The sequence below is a fragment of the Lepidochelys kempii genome, chromosome 8 (assembly GCF_965140285.1).
Source record: "Lepidochelys kempii isolate rLepKem1 chromosome 8, rLepKem1.hap1, whole genome shotgun sequence".
Classification (NCBI taxonomy): domain Eukaryota; kingdom Metazoa; phylum Chordata; order Testudines; family Cheloniidae; genus Lepidochelys; species Lepidochelys kempii.
Window position 1 is genome coordinate 65,780,368 of NC_136387.1, and position 21,855 is coordinate 65,802,222.

Consider the following 21,855-nt stretch of genomic DNA (forward strand, 5'->3'; position numbering starts at 1 on the left):
AGCCTACCCTCTACCACTACGGCAGAAAACGCTGCCATTGAGTCCTCTGGCAGAAGCTCCATGAACTTTGACATAGCCCCATAGGAATTGAAGCTACACCTGCTGAGGATCGCCTGTTGGCTCGAAATCTGAAGCTGGAGCCTCCCAGTAGAACAGACTTTCCTCCCGAAGAGATCCAGTTTTTTCATGTCTCAGGCTTTAGGTGAGGATCCTTGGTGCCTTTGACGTTCACATTTGTTCACTGCTGCCACCACTAAGGAGTCCAGTGGTGGGTGTGAATAAAAATGTTCAAACTCTTTAGAGGGGGCAAAGTACTTCCTCTCTGTCCTTTTCGCTATTGGGGGCATGGAGGTGGGGGTCTGCCACAACGTTTTGGTGGTATCCTGTGTGGTCTCTATGAGTGGCAGGGCTACTCAGGAGGGTTCCCAGGGGGCCAGGATGTCTATCATGGGGTCCGAGGACTCAGACCCCTCCTCAAGCTGAAGCCTCAGGTTCTGGGCCACTCTCTTCAGGAGTTGTTGGTGGACCCTACCTTCCTTGAGTACAGGAGCTGTGGAGGTTCCGGCCACTGCTTTGTCTGGCGATGATGAGGCTCTAACGGGGACCAGCTCTTTCTATAATGCCGAGAGGATTGCACGGTACTGGGTCTTCCAGTGCAGCATGGGGTGGCTAGTCCTGCACCAAGGGAGGTGGAGAAGATATGAGGGTTTCCAAAGCCACCGACACCGAACTCCTGGAATAGGACCCCTGGCTTTAATAGAATGGCCAGGGGGTCCAAAACGACCATTGGGCTGGAGCCTGCCACTGCGCAGGCTATGGCATGGGGGAAAATTGCTGTCTCTCCCTGTCTGACCTCGAGCGTCTGCGCTCCAATTTGTGCCGGCTCTGCCTGGACACAAAAGGACTCCACCTCCAATTGTGAGGACTTGCTCTGAGAGGACCATGGGGAAGCAGTGCCACCGGTGCAGGGGAGCAGTGCCAGGACATTGGGAACCAGTGCGATTCCACTGCCAGTCTGCTGCCTGAAAGTAACGGGGATCAGTGCTGAGATGATTGTGACCAACGTGATTTGCCTCTGGATGGCACCGAGGGTCTTGGGGAGCCGTTGCTTTTGAGCTTGGTGCCCGATCTTGCCTGGGCGTGGAAGTGTTGCCGTGAAGGCAATGAGCTCTCTTGCTGCCTCAAAAGGTCTATGGCATGGAGGGCAGCTCCAAAGCCTCTCTGCGACTCTCCCAGGAGGGGAGTCCTGCAGAGCTGAACTCGACTGACCCCTTGTTGGGACACGGGTCTCATTGCGCTTGAGTCTTTCCGTCCTGGTCTTAGTGTGGGTGAATGTCCCCTATTTGGCTTTGTCTTCTTGCAGAGCACTGGGGACTGGAAGTGGTGCCACGTGCTACCATGTATGGAGCCTTTGTTCAGAGTGCCCTGCTGGTGTTGAGTGTCTCTATGAGAGTCTTTTCTCGGCACCGAAGTCTCCCATGTTGATGCCGGGGCACTGCACATCAATGTTGAGGTTCGGCCAAACTCTGCTTCGAGTGAGGATGGAGGGCAGCTTCCATCAGAAGGATTTTTCACCACTGGTCTTTCTTTTTGAGACCTGGGGTGGAATCCCCTACAGATCTTGCAACTGTCCTTCTGATGAAATTCCCCCAGACACTTCAAGCAGGAAGTGTGAGGGTTACTCCTGGGCATATGCTTGTTACAAGCTAAGCAGGGTTTAAACCCTAGGGACCGGTGGTGGGAGAGGGTAGAGAAAAAAGAGGAGGGGGTAACCCCCAGAACAATTCCTTACTGGAATTCTAACTATACTGTGACTAAACTAACTAAAACTACTAATTAATTTAACTATTTACAAAGAACAATTGAGGACTACTAGGGAGAGGGCTTGCTGAAGCAAGAGAAAATGAGTGTTCCAGCTAACTGTCACAGGAGGTAAGAAGAACCGAAGTGGCGGCTGGTTGGCAGGACCCTATATATGGCACCGTGGAGGTGACACTCCAGGGGGCGCCTGAAAAGACCCGACGGGTACCACTAGGGGAAAAACCTTTGGCTTCTGTGCATGTGGCACGCACACACCTCATTGGGATCGACATGAGTAAACACTCGAAGAAGAACCAAACACTGGTCGTGCCATGCTGGGGCTTTGAGAATGAGCCTGGCCTGATCTTGAGCAAGCCTAAAGGAAGACCAGGAGAAAAGCATACAGGAGAGCCAATTGCCAGATGAGGTGGAAAGCGCTGGCAGGGAGCTTGGACTGATGCCCTCTAGAGAGCAGAACAGATGATGTTTCCTGTTGTTCCTTGTAGCGAACAGGTCAATTATTGGAATGTCCCAAGCTGTGAAGATGACCCAGGACATGAGTCTTCAGGGAAAAATGCCTGCTGAGATGGTCTGCAAGATCATTCTGAACCCCCAGCAAGTGAAAACTATCGAAGCAACGTTCTCCTCGACGCAGAACAGTCACAGCCTGATTGCCTCTAATCAGAGCAACCTGCAGCATGCTCCCCTTTGCTTGCTGCACATAATAAAGACAATAGCATCATGATGTAAATATGCACACCAAGTCTCTAATACAGTCTCACAAAGCATGACATGAATTGTAGATGGCCTGAAGCTCCAGCAAGTAGATATGGAGTGAGGCCTCCTACTCCGACCACAGCCTTTTCACTTTTAGGGGCCCCCAGGTGCACCACCCACAAGTCATCAGCATGGCATCAGTAAAAAACAATCTGGTTGGCAAAGACCGGACAAAGGGAACACCTTGGCAAATGTTCTCTGGACACATCCACCACTGCAAGGAGTCTAGCACTGTAAAGGAAGACTGACCTGTCTGTCTAGAGGGTGAAGACTGGGATAGTAAATCACTCTTAGTCACATTTGAAGGGGAGTGAAGGCACAGCCTTGCAAACTGGACCACCTGTGTACAAGTGGAAATATGGCCCAAAGCCTCAGATACATCTGAACGGTCATGGAAGGCTGAGACTGCAGAATGAGGCAAAGACAGAGAACTGTTTGAAAACGGTTGGTCAGCAGAAATGCTTTCAACATCACAGAATCTAACAGAGCCCCAATGAACTTTGTTTTCTGAGTGGGAACAAAGGTTGATTTCCAGGTGTTTATTATGAGACCCAGACAGTCGAGCAAACAGTGTGTGGTGCTGATGTGAGCAAGAACTTCCTCTCTGGATCTGCACCTAAGTAACCAGTCGTCCGCATATGGGAAGATGTGAATTCCCTTCTTCCTGAGATATGCTGTAACAATGACCATGCACTTGGTAAAAACCTGGTGTACAGAAGAGAGGTCAAATGAAAGCACTGTGTAGTGACAGTAGCCTTCCGCCACGATAAACTGAAGAAACTTTCTGTGGTTGGCAAAATTGCCACATGGAAGTAGGCATCCTGAAGGTTCGGAGCACACCACCAGTCGTTCTGAGACTATGCAGGGAGAATAGTCGATAAGAGTGACATAGACCTGATATATTTGTTGAGGCCATGAAGGTCAAGGTCTTACCCCTCCCTTGAATTTGGGTACCAGAAAGTACCGGGAGTAGAAGCCGTGACGCTGGTATTCCAGCTGAACCTCTTCCACCACTCCCAAAGCCAGTAGAGAGCAGACCTGCTCAAGGAGCACTGTTTTGTGAGGGGGACCCTGAAGAGGAATGGGGAGGATGGATGGGGTGGAAGTGTGGAGAGGAACTGGATGGCATAACCTGATCTGAGAGCACTTAGGACTCAGCTGTCAGTGGTGATCGAGCCCCAAGCATTGTGAAAGCAGGCCAGCCTGTCCCGCAAAGGGGGGAAGATGAGGAGGGAGGAGCAACAACAGGAACAGAGCTCTGCACCAAGGAGACCAAATGGGTACTTGGAGAGCACTGAGGGGAGGGCATGTGGACTGGCTGAACTCCAAGCCTGACTACATTCTCCTGTGGAATCTGTCCCACAATACTGGCATGGCCACCCCCAAGGACTGCAGTGTACGAAGGGAAGGATGAGCTGGCCAGCACAGAACTGTGCAGAGATGAAGATGAGGCCCTGGATGTCAACAGGGAGAAGGACCGCCAGTGCCTGGGCCTGTGGCAGGTCAACGGTCACCACCATAGACCTGACCAGTGAGCTCACCTTTAAGCAAGACAAATAGCAGGACCTCTGCAACTGAGGGGTATCCCACGGATTCCATGGAGGCTACAGACATGGATAAGGCACTGGTGGCCAGTAGACGCTGGGCCAGATGCCTCCATCCCAACCACAGGACGTGTGCCAATCTTGGTACCCATAGTGGTCCATCAACGACTCCCAGTGCTGGTCAGGTGATGGAGAACAGGAGGATAATGATCCCAATTCAGATGCAGAGGAGGCTTGAGATCAAGGCAGAGAGAGACCAGAGAGTGCAAGTATCTGGTCCGATTTGTTCATTGCCCAGAACGAGGCAGGAAGTGGCAGTGCCGATGGAAGTGGTACCATCAATACAAAGCATGCCAGTGCTGGAAGCGAGAAGCAGTACTGGAGTGTCTGACAGTACTGATGTTGAGGGTGGTGAAAGGCACCACAGAAGCATTTGCAGTGCTGAATACAGCAGTGCCAAGGAGATTCCTGATACTGACGTCCCCCATACTGAAGCCGGTACCAGCCCTGCTTATATAACCTGTGAGGGGTGAACATTGGGGTGCAATGCAGACAGACCCGAGGGTTCAGCAGCTCATTCAGTCAACAGAGCTATAGATGACAGTCCTGGACCAGAGGAGAGATCGCAACCAAAAGGTGGAGGAAGTCTGTAACTGCCTGGTATGCTGCCGACATAGAAACAGTCAGTACTTGCATCTGCCTCTTTGGTACTGTACTCAATGGATGTCCGGAGGCCAGAACTGGAGTCAACAGTACATGGCTTTTAATCTTTCTGTTTGGTACCAGGGAAGGATTAGAAGTATCTGCTTCATTAGGTGCACCAGCACCAACTCCATGCCAGTCCACATTTTCCTGGGGGAGCAGAAGATTCACCTGGAGAGGTCTTGATTGATCTTATGCAAACTTTTCCTCAGCGCAGTCGACAGGGAATGGCTCATCTGTGTCTCTGAAGAAAAGCCTGCTCTGGAATGTGAAGCTGCAGCACTCTTGGAACCTGAACGTGATCTCTGACCCAATGAAGACCTCGATACTGAAGCAGGCCACATGGCCTGTTCGAGCAGATGCTGCTTCAGGCGAAGGTCGCAAGACACTTGAGTCCATTTCTTAAACCAGAGTTGGGCAAACTACAGCCCGCAGGCCACATCCAGCCCGCGGGACTGTCCTGCCTGGCCCCTCTCCTGCTGTCCCCCCACCGCCATGCCGCTGTGTGGACAGCGCGGCTTGCGCCTGCCCACCTCCCAGTCTTTCCAAGAAGCCTGTCCTGCCACTCTGAGTGGCATGGTAAGGGAGCAGGGGTGGCTGGATAAGGGGCAGGAGGTCCTGGGAGGGGGCACTCAGGGGACCAGGAGTGGGGGGTGGGGGCCAGTTAGGCACAGGGGTCCTGGGAGGGGGCACTCAGGGGACCAGGAGTGGGGGAGGGGAAGGGTTGGATTGGTTGGGGGTCCCAGGGGAGCCTGTCAGAGGGAGGGGGTGTGGATAGGGGTCAGGGCAGTCAAGGGACAGGGAGGGTTGGATGGGTCGGGGGTTCTGAGGGGGGGCAGTCAGGGGGCAGGAAATGGGACAGAATGGATAGGGGGCAGGGGCCAGGCTGTTTGCGGAGGCATAGCCTTCCCTACCCAGCCCTCCATACCGTTTCACAACCCCGATGTGGCCCCTGGGCCAAAAAGTTTGCCCACCCCTGCCTTAAACGATCTGCAGGTCATGCAGCACCAAGGCAGAGGAAGAACCACATGTGGGGATTACCCCCCACACAAAGGATAATGTTTAAACCCCAGCGAGGACAACACCGAGGGAAACAAACTACTACAACGAACGCTACTCTGACACTAATGGCACTACTAACTATATACAAGGGGAAAAACAAAACCAGTTGATATGTTGTGAAGTTAAGATCACGCAGAATTGTGACTCCAGGCACAGGCAGGAAGAAGGAACTGTGAGACGGTTGGGGCAGCACTGCCTCATGTCGCCAGTGGAGGGGCTATGGCCACAAGGCGCAAATGCCAACCTTCTATGGGTGCTGCTAGGCAAATTTCTCTAGCTCTGTTGCGTTGGGCATGCACCCACCTAAGTGGAATACATGTCTACATCTACTCGAAGAACCACCTAAAAAAACCAGGCAGATTAAAAATAACCATCAGTTTTTCTAACCTCCAACATACATCAAATAAAGAAGCAAAAAAAAAAAAGCACAAACCTCTAACTTCACCGGTCTCCTTTAGTGTACAATTTTCTGGTACAACACACACAGAAGCTGAGCTACATACCTTGTAATGAAGTAGTAATAATCTGACAGACTTTATCTATGCACTGCTCTAATTCCAAGTATTCAGAAGCAAGATTAGTTGCCTTCTTTAGTTCCTGGTGGGCAGATTCTTCTTTTGTTAATTGAGTTCCCATTTCTCTCTGTATTAATAAAGAGCAATTTATTTGAAAGCTATGAGACATCTGTAATGCTTAGTGGTTTGCGTTCTGATAGCAAATGTGGTCATGGGTTCAAATGTCACACCAGCGTTCATAGTTTTGCACTTCACTATTGCAATGTATTATGGGGATGTTGGGTTGTTGAAGATGTTATGTTTCAAAATACAATTTTGGCAAGATTTGCAATTTCTGCCAGTCTTAAAATCACCAGCTAGAGCTGTAAGATCCTAGAACATTTTTGACATTCAAGGGATAGATAACACCAATAAATTGGTCAATATTCCATTCCCGATTCAAAGTAAATCCCGGTGCTAATAGTCAAGGCTGTAAGCTATTGCGTACACAGTGAATGTTCTACTAGTATCTAACACGACATTTTGAAATAAATAAAAATGTGTTTGATAAGTTAAATTTATGTAAATCAACGATTTCAGATAGATCAAATAGAAAATAAAATGAATATAATCTTTAATTTATAATTGACAGTGTTTTGTTGGTCTCTGAACCACTTGTATTTCTGCTGTATAATTTCAGAGATGAGACGACCAGAACAACAAGCAGATGTATTCACTGGGCTGTCCAGAGTGACATGGGGTCAGGGGGTGATTTTCAAAGGCACATATAGTAGTTAGGCGCCTATCTGCCCTTCGAAAGTCTCTGCAGGTCTTTTCCTTGAGTTATTACAGTCAATTTAGAACCAAAAAAAAATCTATGAGCAATTCAAATTATACCATCTAATGTATATTATCTTTCATTTGTCAATACTGAATTTCAATCCACAACACAATAATCAAACATCTAAAACTAAGTCCCTCTGGAGATGCTCACTCATTTCTAGCCAGAAATGGCCTCAAAAATTCTGCCAACAAATTCTGCCATCTCTACATCATCCATTTTATCAGATTATTAACAGGCACCCCCAGAACCTTAGGTCACCTCACTTAATTTGGCCATTTTTAAAAGTGACAATTTATTCCTAGTTTTCCTTTGTCATTGAACCAGCTTCTAAGCCATGATAATACTATATTTCTAATCACACAACCGCCTCGTTTCCTTACTAGCTTCTTGTTAGGGACTTTGTCAAGGCTTTTAAAAAGTCAGAATACATTATATCTTGTTCCTCACCATTTTGATGACACATACAAAGAATTCAAGTAGCATGGAGGGTTATTTTAAAAAACTGTAAAGCAGAAGAATGAACCAAATTCTGTTCTAATAAACACAAAAATTATATTTATACAATCATAAGATAGTTAAGATAATTAAGTAAAGAAATGCAAAATGTAAAGTTCTTATAGCAAGATTAACTTGGCCACAATGCATACAGGTACTAATTTTTATCCCTCTTCCTTGCTAAACTTTTAAACAAGAAACCCTTTGAAGTTAACATTTAAACAATGTAATTTTGTGAATGGGTTCCCTTACCTTTTTGTAGTCAGATATTGTATTTTCAAGGCATCTGGCAAAAGCCACTGCATTATTCTTTATTTGATTTTGAATCTACAAAAAGGGAATTTTAATTATTATTTTCCATGCATTATTCAAAGCACTGAGAAAGAAAAATGTGTAAACCTATATCCCAGAGACAGGACAATGAGCACATGTGATTAAGGAGGAAAGTGTTCAGAAGAGAATTACAGCACAAGCAATAGTTGGAAGGTGAATTTTCTATCATAATTCTCAACCATTTCATAAAAAAGTTATCACTTTATAGTGTTCATACTGCATATGCAAAAATTTGAATAAATCTACAGTAGACTTTATTCTAGGTGCAAGTAAGAAGACACTATTCTTTCAACTTTTTCTAAAGGAAGTGACCACTTTAATTGTACCACCACCATCATAACTCTCAGTAGTAGGATTATGGCAATGCCATTTGGCTTCTCTCTGATGCTTCCTGTTATATGCACTGCCCTCCAGTGAAGCTAAGACCCTTATGGTTCCATAGGTCTCTGCTACAAGCAAACACAATAGCATTTACCAGGTTGGCTGTTCAATCCCCACCCTTGGCAAAAAACTAAAAATACAAATTTAATTTGCTGGGAATAGGGAGAATTTGAGTTCCCTGGGAACAGTGCCAGTTGTGGGAGGTCCAGTGTAACATTGGGTCGTGGAGAGGAAGAGGCAGGCAGAGTGAATCCTTATCTCTGGGAGCAGGGCTGGTTGTGAGGGAAAACACAGGCACAATAGCACCAATTAGTGTAAAAATAGATTCAATTATTGTAAGTATTTGCATATTTTGGGCAAAAGGTTTGTTTTCAAGCCCCAGTTATGCCATGGGCTAAACAATTTAACTATCCAATTTCTTATCAATATAGTAGTGCTCCTTCCACAAAGGCTATCACAGAGGTTTCCAAAATGCATCCGTAGCTCCGGGGGTGGTCTGTTGTATAGCACTCATTGCAGCCCTGGAGCCTGTTCCCATGGCCACTGACTCCCTATGGCATAACAGAGGCTTGGCCCCCACTTCATTCCCTCTTTTGGCTTGAGTGTGCACTCAGAAAGAGGATGCAAAGCTGGGAAGAGGATTACAGATGAGTGAAATTTTGAGGAGAAGGGCAGGATAAAGAATGTAGGGCACACGAACACAAAGGGATTGGTTACAGGAACATAGTGAAAAAGAGGAAAGAATAAGGGGGAAAGAAAGGAAGAAAGAACGGAGAGTGTTGTGGATGAGATGTTGGGAGTTGGTCCTAGGTGAGCAAGGGTGGGTTTCTTCACTTCTCAACCTTAGTCTTCATTTTTTATTTCTCCTGCACTGGGAATAGCTCCAACGGCTATTTTTACCATTCTTCTCACGTTTCTCAAGCAACAACGATGAAACTGAAAAGACACTGGTCCAGTTTTACTGCTGTCCAGAGAGTTAAGAATAGCAGCAGTGGAACTAACAAGAGCTAAGAGCTTTCTCTGGTGGCTCAAAGAGCCATTGAGCACTGCTCTGCGTCACATTTGGAAGGTTTACTGCACAAGCATAAGGAATCGTACATTTTGATTAAAATGGAAACTTAAGTTTTGCAGAATTGTATGCTCTAGATGTCCCAAATTTGCCAAAGAAGTTCTCTTACTTTCTACTAGCAAATAGATTATACAAGCTCTGTCGTACTCTGGAAAGACCCATACAAAGTAAACAAAAGACAAGAGAGCTTCAAACACAAATGAAGAGTAGGATTTGCCTTGCACACTATCTGTCCAAGATACAAGTTTTTATTCTCAGAAGAAAAGAGGTAGAAGAAGAATGCAGGTATACCCTGAGGCTGAAAAGAGATATGTACACTATGTGCAGCCTAATACTTTTTAAAATAACTTTTCATCCTTTTAAAACGTTACCTGTAATGCTACCAGACTCACTGTCAACATGAATTACCCACTGTGTAAGTGGCATCTTTCCCAGGGCTACTGTAACTTGCATTCCTGAATTTTCAGACTCTTTTCTGGGTACATATTTTAGGGAAAAAAATTAGCTGCAGAGTCTAGTCTTTGTTTCTGTCTTCCTTTTTATGTAACTCTCCCTACCATGTATCTCCTTAGACTTACCTAACGAATATATATAATAGGGGAATACCAAGACCATGCACCTTATTTTAGAGAAATTTGTTAGGTGGGCTCTCTTCAATTTGCTTTAAAAATAATCTCTGCATGCAAGAAGGGCTTGAACTATTTTAACTGAAGTTACAAAACACTGTTTCTACCATTTCCCAGACAACTGTGTCTATCTTAAATTAAAATCGTCAGCCTATGATTTTCTGCTACAAATCTTAATCAAAAAGCCTTAATTAAAAAAAATAGATACAAACCCCAACTTTTTAACATTGCTCTGAAAAAAGTGTGAATACTGTTACATATGCTTTCATGCAAAACTTTTATTGCCTAATGTATAATTAAAATATCACAGCTGCCACCAGAAAAAAAACTACTACCCCAATTGCTCTAAGTGAATATGAAAATTCTCTTTTATATTATAAAGATTAAACAAACTCAGAGGTCTTATGTAAAGTTAAACAGAACACTGGTGTCACTTCTTTTTACGTTTCAGTGTGTCTGGGGAGGTGGCAGGGTCAACTCATTGAAATGTCAAATATATTTGCTGTATTTATTCTATAACTTAATAAAGCAGCTGCTAAAATGGAAGTACCAATGCTGCTTAGCAACCCAGAAAACTTTTGAAGGTTATTCCTGATTCCAGTTGCTACCATGAAAATGAACAACAACATTCTGGCATTCATGCTTTTAGATGCTTACTTGGAATAAGCCACTATCCTTTTACAGGCCCCAATTCAGCATAGTGCTTAAGTGCATGCCTAACTTTAAACATGTGAGTAGTCTTGGACTATACTAAACTTACTCACATTTATGTACAAGCTTAAAAATGCTGAATGGAGCTAAAATTATAACAGCAGAAAGTAGGAAATACAGTTATCTTACCCCTCTAAAGATGCATAGAGAGAGGATTTTGTAACACTAACAGCAAGTGCAGTAATAGCAGATGTGCTTGCTATTAGTACAATGAAAGGTAGTCAGTTTCAAAAAATAAGTTAAAAATAGTTTCATGCATCATACCAGCCCTTGAGTGTCCCTGCCAATTTTTGAAGTCTTATGATATTTTCCCTTTTTCCACTAAGTTTCTCTCTCCCTCTTGGTGTGTGAAAGATCCCCACAAACAACAAGGGAAGCTGAGTGGATACTCAGGGGATACAGTGAGACTCCATACAATTAGCACTGTCAAATGCACAAAGTAAACTGAAAATACACCGAATACTTCAGTGGAATCCATTTGAGCAAAAGGGACCAACTTTGGAGAACTAATTGAAGGATTAAATCAATATTTTCTCCCCTCCATTATGTCAAGTTAACAGTAATTGAAAATTTTTTCATAATAGTAGGCAAAACATTTTCAGACAAGATTTTGTTAAATTGATATTGTATCTTTAAAAGGGTCCAATTATAGTAACAAAGATACACCTTGCAGAGGTTTTATCTATAACAAATACAGATGCATATACAGTCTATACTACCATATCATATATTATTATTGCATGAACTCCAGGATTTCACAAAGCAAGGTATAAGTTTCCAACCCATATGTGTTACAGCATAAAAGTATTAGCAGCTATCACTAAAAACTGACCCTCAAGCCACAAACTCTCTCTCTCACCTCATTTTGTTGATACTGTTTCAAAAGTTCTTTCTGCATCTCTCTTGTTTTTTTCTGTACAGAATCCAAGAGACTCTTCAGTCCTGAACCTACTCCATCATAAATGGCAAGTATAAAATCTTCCTAAAAAATATTCAATATTTTTAATGTTCAAATAATGGTTTAAAAAACTGACATTTGCATCAATGAATTTGTAACATTTTGTTATATTAGGCAAATTGACCAACACAGACAGACCAACCCTTACGCCCAAATTAGACCTAATGTAGTCAATAGGGCTCTGATAATGCTTTCCCTTTGAGAAATCTGTATCTTCAGCTCTAATTCAGATTTCTGAGAATTCTTTTTTGTTACAGACTTTTACAGTGAGAATATTAGTGGCAAAAAACACACACAGAACAAATTATTTTAATTTCAAACTCTGCATACAGGCTGTCAGCACAGGATTCAACTTTTTTTTTTTTTTTTTTTAAACTTAGCTCTATTGACATGTTTTATCTTTCTCATGGTAAAACAATTTTTAATATTCAGGACTCAGTGTAAACATATAAAACCTGCTATATCACTGCCTTGAGGCCTGGTCTATGCACACATTTTGTATTGGTACATCTATTTGATTAGAGGTAAGGTTTTTACCACAATAGCTCTAGTGATACAACCCTAGTGTGGATAATTATATCAGTATAAAGGTACCTTATACTGGGACAGTTTATTCCTCATCCCATATGGCAATAAGTTATACAAACATAAAGATGCCTTATATCAGTATAATTTCAGCCACGCTAGGGAGGTTGTTCCACTTTAACTATATCAGTATACTTATATGACTTAGGGTTATAAACAGGGTTTCAGGGTTTAAGTCAATGACTTGAGAAACACTCTGTTACATTCCAAAGGTGCTATGTAGGACCAAATTTTATGTTACAGATATTACATTGATGTGACAAAGATACACTGTGTTAGTGTATTAAATGTGCAACTATGAAAATCTGAGTGTAGACATTTTAATTATTTTAAATCTTTCCTTCACACTACTACTCTGAAGAATATACTTTTATAGTATTGAGAAGATACCTTTATTTTGATCCAGTGGAATAGTCACAGTCCATAAAAAATTCTGATATTAATCTTTAAAGGTGTTGTATTCAACTAAATTGTTTTTACCTGTGAAATAGTTGCATCTTCTTTGGTGTCTTCAGAAAGGTGTAGGTCAGATCCTGTAAGTGCTGTCAAATGTCCTACATGTTTTCCTGCTTGTTTCACTATTTGGATTATTTTGTTGTGTGCTTCTGTTACCATTGAGGATATATCTGAACAACAACCCTGAGAAATGAAAATAATAATTTAGTTAGAAAACTTCTGCAATGAAAGTGTAAATGTTTTCAACTGCACATATAAAACAGTGTTTAAACTATCCTGAAGCATTACCAATATCATATCCTTATATTACTAATAAGTGGCTCAGTCACTGTCTCAAATAAAAAGGGAGCCAACCTCGCAACCACATACAGAAAAATTATTACAATTACACTGCAGGATTAAAAACCATGACTGCAAATACATCTTAGACTAGAATAGAAGAAATAATAAATGGGTTTAAAAAACTCATAATCAATAAGTTTATATAAAATGGCACTGAACAGAAAACAACAAGTCTATCAAATTAAAAAATATCTAAAGAGACAGAACCATTTAAAAGAAAATAATAACTACGGAGCATAGTTGTGGAAAGTGCTATATACTTATTCATCCAGCAAAGTATTCATGGAGAAGATGATTAATTAAAATTGCTGTAGGCATCTTTATCATACATCTTACCAAGTCAGCTTGTGATCATATGCATTGTGTGCCAGAGTGTTGTTACAAAGTCTATGGCCAATAATATAATAAGAGTATATACATTACACAGCTCTAGATTATTTTTTCTTTCAATTATTTATATGAAAATATAGGGGATATAATTTACCTGCAATAGTAATTGTAAATAACCTCCCAAGTTTTTTACACCCTGTCTCAATTCTTCATCAATTTTTAGGGAATCAGTGCACTTTTGGAAACTATTAAGCCAATGTTTTGTTAGAACCACAAGTTGTTCAAAGGCAGAGGTAATTCTTATGCTGCAGGACTGAGTAGCACGATCAAGAGAGAAAACTACAAAAAAAAGGAATATTAATCAGAATCTCAGGTCTGCAAATGAAAACAGGAACATTTATACTTATTATGTGTAAGACATGACAGAATAAACAGTGTAGAATATTTTGTTTATGTTAGTAACAATTAAGCTTACAATTCTCTTGACTTTCTTCATCTTGTTGTTCATAGGCATTTGAAATGGCAGTTACTCCAGTATAAATAGTAAACAAATTAGTTAGGAGACTATCTGCTATACTCTTTTCTTCATGATTCTGTCCTAGTAAATCCAAAGCTGAACCAATTAATTCTTTGCAAATTCCAGGTAGAAATGATTCAGAAGAACTTGAACATATGCTGCCGGATTTATTGACTGAACCTGTATTAATAGAAGAGCAACATGAATTAAAAGTTCCTTACAAAAGTAATAGGTCTGTTAGTTTAATTTTGGTTCCTTCTGTTTCTATGATCTAACTTGAAGGATGAAAAGAATTAGGAAAAATAAATTAGACATACTTCTGATGAGAAAAGTTAATACACATAAAAGTTTCTATTAGTTAAATGAAAAAAGCACAAAAAGAAAATAAGCATATTTTAAAGTGACATAGATAGTAATATACACCATCACAAAACTATTCTTTCCAATTGCACTTATCAGTAGCTATGATAAAATAAAAACACAGCTGATCTAAAATGAGCAATAAATATAAGTATAAATATTTGGGAGACTCAAGTAACTTCTTATATCTGAAAAACATGTTTTAAAATTTTAATTTATGAAATTTGTAACCAACAAACCAGAGACAATATCAGAGAAGTTGAGTAACTAGCAACATCTCAAGCAAAGAATTACTCAGTGACTGTATTGGAATTAATAGTCTCTGGTACAGCCAACACTAGGCGCCGGGTGACAGCATAATCCTAGTTAACCTTCAATGGCTAAGTGTAGCAAGTTTCAAGCCAAAACCCTCAGCATGATCGGCAGGAGCCTTGTTCAAGAGGGTTTTACCCTCAAGAAGGACGACACCGATTTAGGCAAAGAAATGTTGTAAAGTCTACAAGCAGGCACAGGAACACCAACAACAAATATGAATATTTTACTTGTAAAATGTCGTGCTCCTCATTTTCTTTACAATAAATTCTCAAATTATTACACAGGCATAAATTACTATTAATAATAATAAGCTATACGTTTCCAGCTTCTCAGTATGAAATAAAAAAGGTAATTGCCATACAAAAGAAAAACCACCTGATAAGTGTGACATATGTAGATCCTGGATTGGCTGCAATTTTATGTCAGACAAACATCCAGAAATTCTCCTGTTCTTCATGAGACTTCTGCTCCTAGAATATGAGGGCATGGCGGGGAAACACAAGAGAGACAGGTCTTTATTTATATTTATTCCAGAAGGTCAGTGGAAAATTGAAGACATTTGCCCTCAGAAAGATTAGTGAGAATCCCACTTATTTTTCAGTGACTGGATCAAAACAGCACAGACCATAGGTGTACCAGTCATCACTGTCCCCTTACATATGAGCCCCGAAATAAAGATCAGGGGAGATCCTCAGGTAATGTAAAGTGTCATACTTCCATTTGAGTCAATGGAATTATGACAATTTACATGAGCTGACGATCTGCCCCTACTCTTCAACTAGAACTCCTGTGTGACTCACTCTTATAACACTGGACCCTCTTCAATTTGATTATATAAGCAGGAACGATGACCAATTAATATAACAGAATTTACCCTCCTCAAGTATCTGCTTCCTCCAAGTTCAGTTCCTTCCAACATGAATGAACAATGCATTCTCCCAGTGGTTCTCAACCAGGTTTCAGGGGGTCCGTCAAGCAGGACCAGTGTTAGACTCACAGGGGGCCAGGGCAGAAAGCCTAAGCCCTGCCATGCAGGGATGAAGCCTGGGGTCTGAGCCCCACCACCCGGGGCCGAAGCAGAAGCCTGAGCAACTTAGCTTCACAGGGCTATCTGTGGTGTGGACCCCCGGACAATTGCCCTGCTTGCTACTCCTTAATGCTGGCCCTGGCTTTTATATGCAGAAAACAAGTTGTCGTGGCACAGGTGGGCCACTGAGTTTTTAATCACATTGGGGGGGCGGGCCTCAGAAAGAAAAAGGTTGAGACCACGTGCATTAGCCTACACATCACCCTATCTACAAGTCTCACCCTCAATCCTAGAATCCTCTGAGAGGGTGGGCTGTCTTGACTCAGCCACAGAAAATGGGAATATAAATTCTCTTTCTGTGCCTGAACAGCACAGACCTTAGGTTCAGAACAGTGGTACCTCAGCAGACATCCAGGGAAGAGACTAGACTAACCACTGAGATCTTTTCTTCAGTAAAAAAATCACCCCCCCAAAACCAAATATTAACTAACACATGGTATCTACCATGAGGTAAAATCCTAGTGCCAACAAGGGAGTTGTAATTTTCACAACCGTTTGCTAGGCAATATAAACCACAGGCTACCTCCTAGCTAACACGCCGCAAAAAACCTTCCACCTTCTATTTCCTACAGTGGGCATACCCTGAAAAGATATAGGACCATAGTGGCATGGACACAAACGGGATGCCATGTTCTTCTACTTATCCCTCTACCAGACAGCTTCCTAAGGGAGGGCAACTCTAAGCACCATGCTCATTTGGTCCGAGTCCCTCCTGACTAGGTAAAAACTCCCACCTACGTAGACATTCTGCTTAGCAGATGCATCAGACTTATTGATAGCAGATTTCCTTACATTCTCTTAAAACAGTAGTATGCCCTCCCTTAGCTATGTGAGGTTCCCGGTGCTATCCAGACAGATCAAATATACTACCACCATAGTGTTATCAGAGTTTATGAGGAAACACCTGCATATCTTGAAGGTGGTCAGTTTAGCTGACCTTAGATTGGGGTAAATTCAATTAAGTAAACTTGAGATATAGACAGTACCTGAAAATCTCAAGCTAAGGGGATTTGCAACAGAACAAAGCCCAGTAGCCATACCTGATGAATAGCTGTCAGACTCAAAGCTCTTCCTCTGGAGGAGCCGCTGACTGAGATGGAAATTCTTGAACAGAAACTAGACAAAGTGATGCTCAATTTATCTATTTCAATAACTTGTAAGGCCCCCATTACTTTACTATCTAAGCATCTAACAGTCTTTAATGTATTTCTCTTCTCAACACTTCTGTGAGGTATGGTAGTACTATTAGCCATATATTACAGATGGGGAACTGAGGCAGAGACTGTGACCCGCCCAAGGTCACACACGAAGATTGTGGCAGAGCAGAGATTCAACCCAGGTCTCCCCAGTACTAGGCTAGTGCCCTAATCCCTGGACTATCCTTCCTTTCTAAAACCTGGAGAAAACAAAGGACTGCTTCCTCCCTGGTTCATAGGGTTTATGAACATGAAACCTGGGCCTGCCCCTTTAGAGAAAAGGCTGATTTTTGGACCCTGTCAGAAGAAAATAACTTCATACAGTCAGCCACCCACCCTTTTTAAGGGAATAAGTGACAATAGCTTTGCTTTTCTCGGTGTCTATTTGCTGGTTGAACAATCTAACACCACGTGTCAGGGGTGGCATCCAAGGACACACAATGCTTTTTCAAAAACAGAAACTGCTAATTACCCAAATCCACACATTTTAAAATGAACTCTTACTCGCTCTCCACGCTAGGGTGACCAGATGTCCTGATTTTATAGGGACTGTCCCGATTTTTGGGTCTTTTTCTTATATAGCAGGGGCAGGCAAACCTTTTGGCTTGAGGGCCACACTGGGTTTCCAAAATTGTATGGAGGGCCGGTTAGGGGAGGCTAAAAGAAAAGGAGTACTTGTGGCACCTTAGAGACTAACCAATTTATTTGAGCATGAGCTTTCATGAGCTACAGCTCACTTCATCGGATGCATACCGTGGAAACTGCAGCAGACTTTATATACACACAGAGAATATGAAACAATACCTCCTCCCACCCCACTGTCCTGCTGGTAATAGCTTATCTAAAGTGATCATCAAGTTGGGCCATTTCCAGCACAAATCCAGGTTTTCTCGCCCTCCACCCCGCCACACAAATTCACTCTCCTGCTGGTGATAGGCTGTGTCTCCCCAAACAGACAGGCGTGGCCTGGCCCTGCCTCCTATCCAACCCTCCAGCTTCTCGCCCCCGACAGCTTCCCGGGGACTCCTGCCCCATCCAACTCCGTCTCCTGACGGCTCCCCGTGGACTTCTGCCCCATCCACCCAACCCACTCCCTGCAGCCCCATCCAACCCCCTGGTCTCATTCCTGACTTGCCCCCTGGGACCCTTGCCCCATCCAACCCCCCCGTTCCCCGCTCTGATCACCCTGCCCCCTAGCCACACTCCCGCCCCCTGACCACCACCCCCAACTCCCCTGCCCTCTATCCAACCCCCACCCGTCCCATACTGCGCCACCAGAGCATGGAGTCAGGCCGCAGCTCTGCAACTGCGCTGCCCGGCCACCCAGAGTGTTGCGCCAGTGGCATGCGGAGACTGCGGGGGAGGGGGAACAGCAAGGGAGGGGCCAGGGACTAGCCTCCTGGGCCAAGAGCTCAGGGGCCGGGCCGGAGGGTCCCACGGGCTGGATGTGGCCCACGGGCTGTAGTTTACCCACCTCTGTTATACAGGCTCCTATTGCCCCTCACCCCATCCCGATTTTTCACATTTGCTGTCTGTTCACCCTACTACATTCCATGAGGTTCAGTATTTTCTTTTTGCCCTGCTATAATCAACATCACAAACTCCTACAAAGCATATTAAATTCAATTTCCTTCACAATTAATGATGTCACCAAGGGTTACAGAAGAAACAAAGAACCTTGAACTCAGGTGTTGACAGTTCAAAAGCTTTTTCTTTCAATTCACTTTTATACAGGACATTGTTTAAATTAGGCAGATTAAATACACAACTGAGACTCTGACAGTGCACAGAAATAGAATTCCAATTACTGCCCAGCAAGCAACAGACCAGGAAAGCTGTTGCCATTCCAACATTATTCTATTGTTAAACTAATATTTAGACTAGAAATAAAGAAACTGCCTGTCAGATTCCTTTTAAAGAACTTTTATTTAACCCCAGGGTAGAATTTACTTTGGGCTGTCAACAACGCATATAAAGATTTACAATCAGCTGAACCAAACTGCTTTACTGCAGAATAACAGTATCATATCTGTGCCCCGTAGCAAAGCCATAATTAAGGATCTGTCAGCATTTCCATTATAAGCTACTATTTGCAGGAGTTTGCAATTCAGCCGTAAACACTGTTACAAGGCTAAAACTTCATGTACAAGGTCTTGGCTCAGCTGCAATTTACTTTTTTAAGTATGATGCTTTTAAATTATAGAAGTGTAAATAAAACCTTCCGAACCAGACACTATTTTGTATTGCTGATACCTACAAACATTTGAAAAAAAATCTGTTTTAGATCCTAATACATTTTTGGTATTTTTTCCCTAACACTCCCCCACCCCAACAGCTTCAAGATTTCGAATAGGGCTGTCAAGCAATTAAAAAAATTAATTGTGATTAATCGCACTGTTAAACAATATAATGATTTATTTAATATTTTTGATGTTTTCTACATTTTCAAATATATTGATTTCAATTACAACACAATACAAAGTGTAGTGTTCATTTTTTATTACAAATATTTGCACTTTAAAAAACAAAAGAAACAGTATTTTTCAATTCACCTACTCCAAGTACTGTAGTGCAATCTCTTTATCATGAAAAGAGAACTTACAAATGTAGAATTAAGTACAATAAAAATCTGCATTCAAAAATAAAACTATGTAAAACTTTAGTGCCTACAAGTCCACTCAGTCCTACTTCTTGTTCAGCCAACCGCTAAGAGAAACAAGTTTGTTTACATTTACAGGAGATAATGCTGCCCGCTTCTTAATTACAATGTTACCTGAAAGTGGGAACAGGCATTCGCATGACACTGTTGTAGCCAGCATTGCAAGATATTTACATGCCCGATGCGCTTAAGATTCATATGTCCCTTCATGCTTCAACCACATATGTCCATGCTGATGACAGGTTCTGCTCGATAACAATCCAAAGCAGCGCAGACCGACACATGTTCATTTTCATCATCTGAGTCAGATGCCCCCAGCAGAAGGTTGATTTTCTTTTATGATGGTTTGGGTTCTGTAGTTTCCGCATAAGAGTGTTGCTCTTTTAAGACTTCTGAAAGCATGTTCCACGCCTCATCCCTCAGATTTTGGAAGACATTTCAGATTCTTAAATCTTGGGTCAAATGCTGTAACTATCTTTAGAAATTTCACATTGGTATCTTCTTTGCATTTTGTCGAATTTGCAGTGAAAGTGGTCTTAAAACTAACAAAATTTGCTGGGTCATCATTCGAGACTGCTAGAACATGAAATATATGGCAGAATACGGGTAAAACAGAGCAGGAGACCTACAATTCTCCCCCAAGGAGTTCAGTCACTAATTTAATTAACGCATTTTTTTTTTTTAAATGAGCGTCATCAGCATGGAAGCATGTCCTCTGGAACGATGGCCGAAGCATGAAGAGGCACATGAATCTTTAGTGCATGTGGAATGTAAATATCTTGCGACGCCAGCTACAACAGTGCCATGCGAATGCCTGTTCTCACTTTCAGGTGACATTGTAATTAAGAAGTGGGCAGCGTTATCTCCCTTAAACGTAAACAAATTTGTTTCTCTTAGTGACTGGCTGAACAAGAAGCAGGACTGAACAGACTTGTAGGATCTAAAGTTTTACATTGTTATGTTTGAGAGCAGTTAGGTAACAAAAACCCCCTACTTTAGCAAATTGCACTTTCATGATAAAGAGATTGCACTACAGTATTTGTATGAGGTGAACTGAAAAATACTGTCTTCTTTTTACAGTGCAAATATTTGTAATAAAAATAATAAAAGTGAGCACTGTACACTTTGTATTCTGTGTTGTAAATGAAATCGATATATTTGAAAAAGAAAAACATCCAAAATATTTAATAAATTTCAATTTAACAGTGCGATTAATTTTTTTAATAGTGATTTTTTTGAGTTAATCATGTGTGTTAACTGCGATTAATCGACAGCCCTAATTTAGGATTATAAAGTAACTGCTATGAATGAAAGATAACTATTCTCTTTAGATAATTACTCTCTTTAGTTAAATTTACTGCTTACTTGATGATAGTCCACAATGTTGGATATTATAGCTTTACAATGCACACTGAAAAAGCCATAAAAACTATACTGTACCTATATACACTAAATCTGCCTTTAAAGTCACCCTTTTTTTTTTTTTTTTTATAGTTCTCCCCATGATGTATGAATGTGGCCTGAGGTGGGTGGGTGGGGGGGGGGATTTTTTTTTTTTTTTTTTTTGAAGTTCAGGTACAAATTCATGTCCACACAACCGTAACTCTGCCCTTCAGAGCTGGCAATAGCCACGGGGAATTATCTGCATGTAACTCCAGCTTTATTCACTGTATTAGGTATAACTGTACTGAATGGTGGAGGAAGCTGTAGTAGCTTAGAAGAGCTGTGATTGTGATACAAGGTAACCTGGGAGACTGTGGCCCTCTGGGGGTGGTGTGAGCCTGGGTGTGTAATCACATGAAAGAGGTGCAAGGAAGGGGGAAAAAAAAAGTTGCCTTTGTCCCTTGACAGACCCAGTATGCCTCATTGCATCACTGCGCTGTGTAGACTATGTCACTAGCAGGGCCTGGGGGCTTGCCATGGGGATTGTCAGCAGTTAGGTGGGCAAAGAACATGGTCTGTGATTTTAAGGAAGGGTAAGTGAAAGGATAATGTTTGACGATCTAGTGTGCCTACGGTGAAGAAGTTGTGAAAGGGTTTGAAGGAGTTGTAAAATTTAGTATATGTGGAGTTCTCTCTGTGGAATAAGAAAAGCATGAAAGTGTAGGGAGCTCCTGTGCAATACATAGCAAAGGCAAGTGAGAATATCTGTCATGGGCTTATTGGGGCTGACTTAAGACTGCACTGGCATTTACTGTAACTCTGTATTTCC

The 21,855-nt window shown here is 42.3% G+C and overlaps 1 protein-coding gene across 2 annotated transcripts in view; it reads right to left on the bottom strand.

The window, feature by feature from the left end:
- KIF14 (kinesin family member 14) overlaps positions 1–21,855 on the bottom strand; it is a 106,986-nt gene that overhangs the window by 46,885 nt on the left and 38,246 nt on the right. For both annotated transcript variants that reach the window (XM_073356780.1, XM_073356779.2), the window contains exons 22-28: positions 15,077–15,171; positions 13,985–14,206; positions 13,664–13,848; positions 12,862–13,020; positions 11,698–11,820; positions 7,971–8,045; positions 6,389–6,527 (exon numbers count right to left, since the gene is read on the bottom strand). In XM_073356780.1, the coding sequence (XP_073212881.1) occupies positions 6,389–6,527; positions 7,971–8,045; positions 11,698–11,820; positions 12,862–13,020; positions 13,664–13,848; positions 13,985–14,206; positions 15,077–15,171 (998 nt within the window). The remainder of the gene's footprint in view (positions 1–6,388; positions 6,528–7,970; positions 8,046–11,697; positions 11,821–12,861; positions 13,021–13,663; positions 13,849–13,984; positions 14,207–15,076; positions 15,172–21,855) is intronic.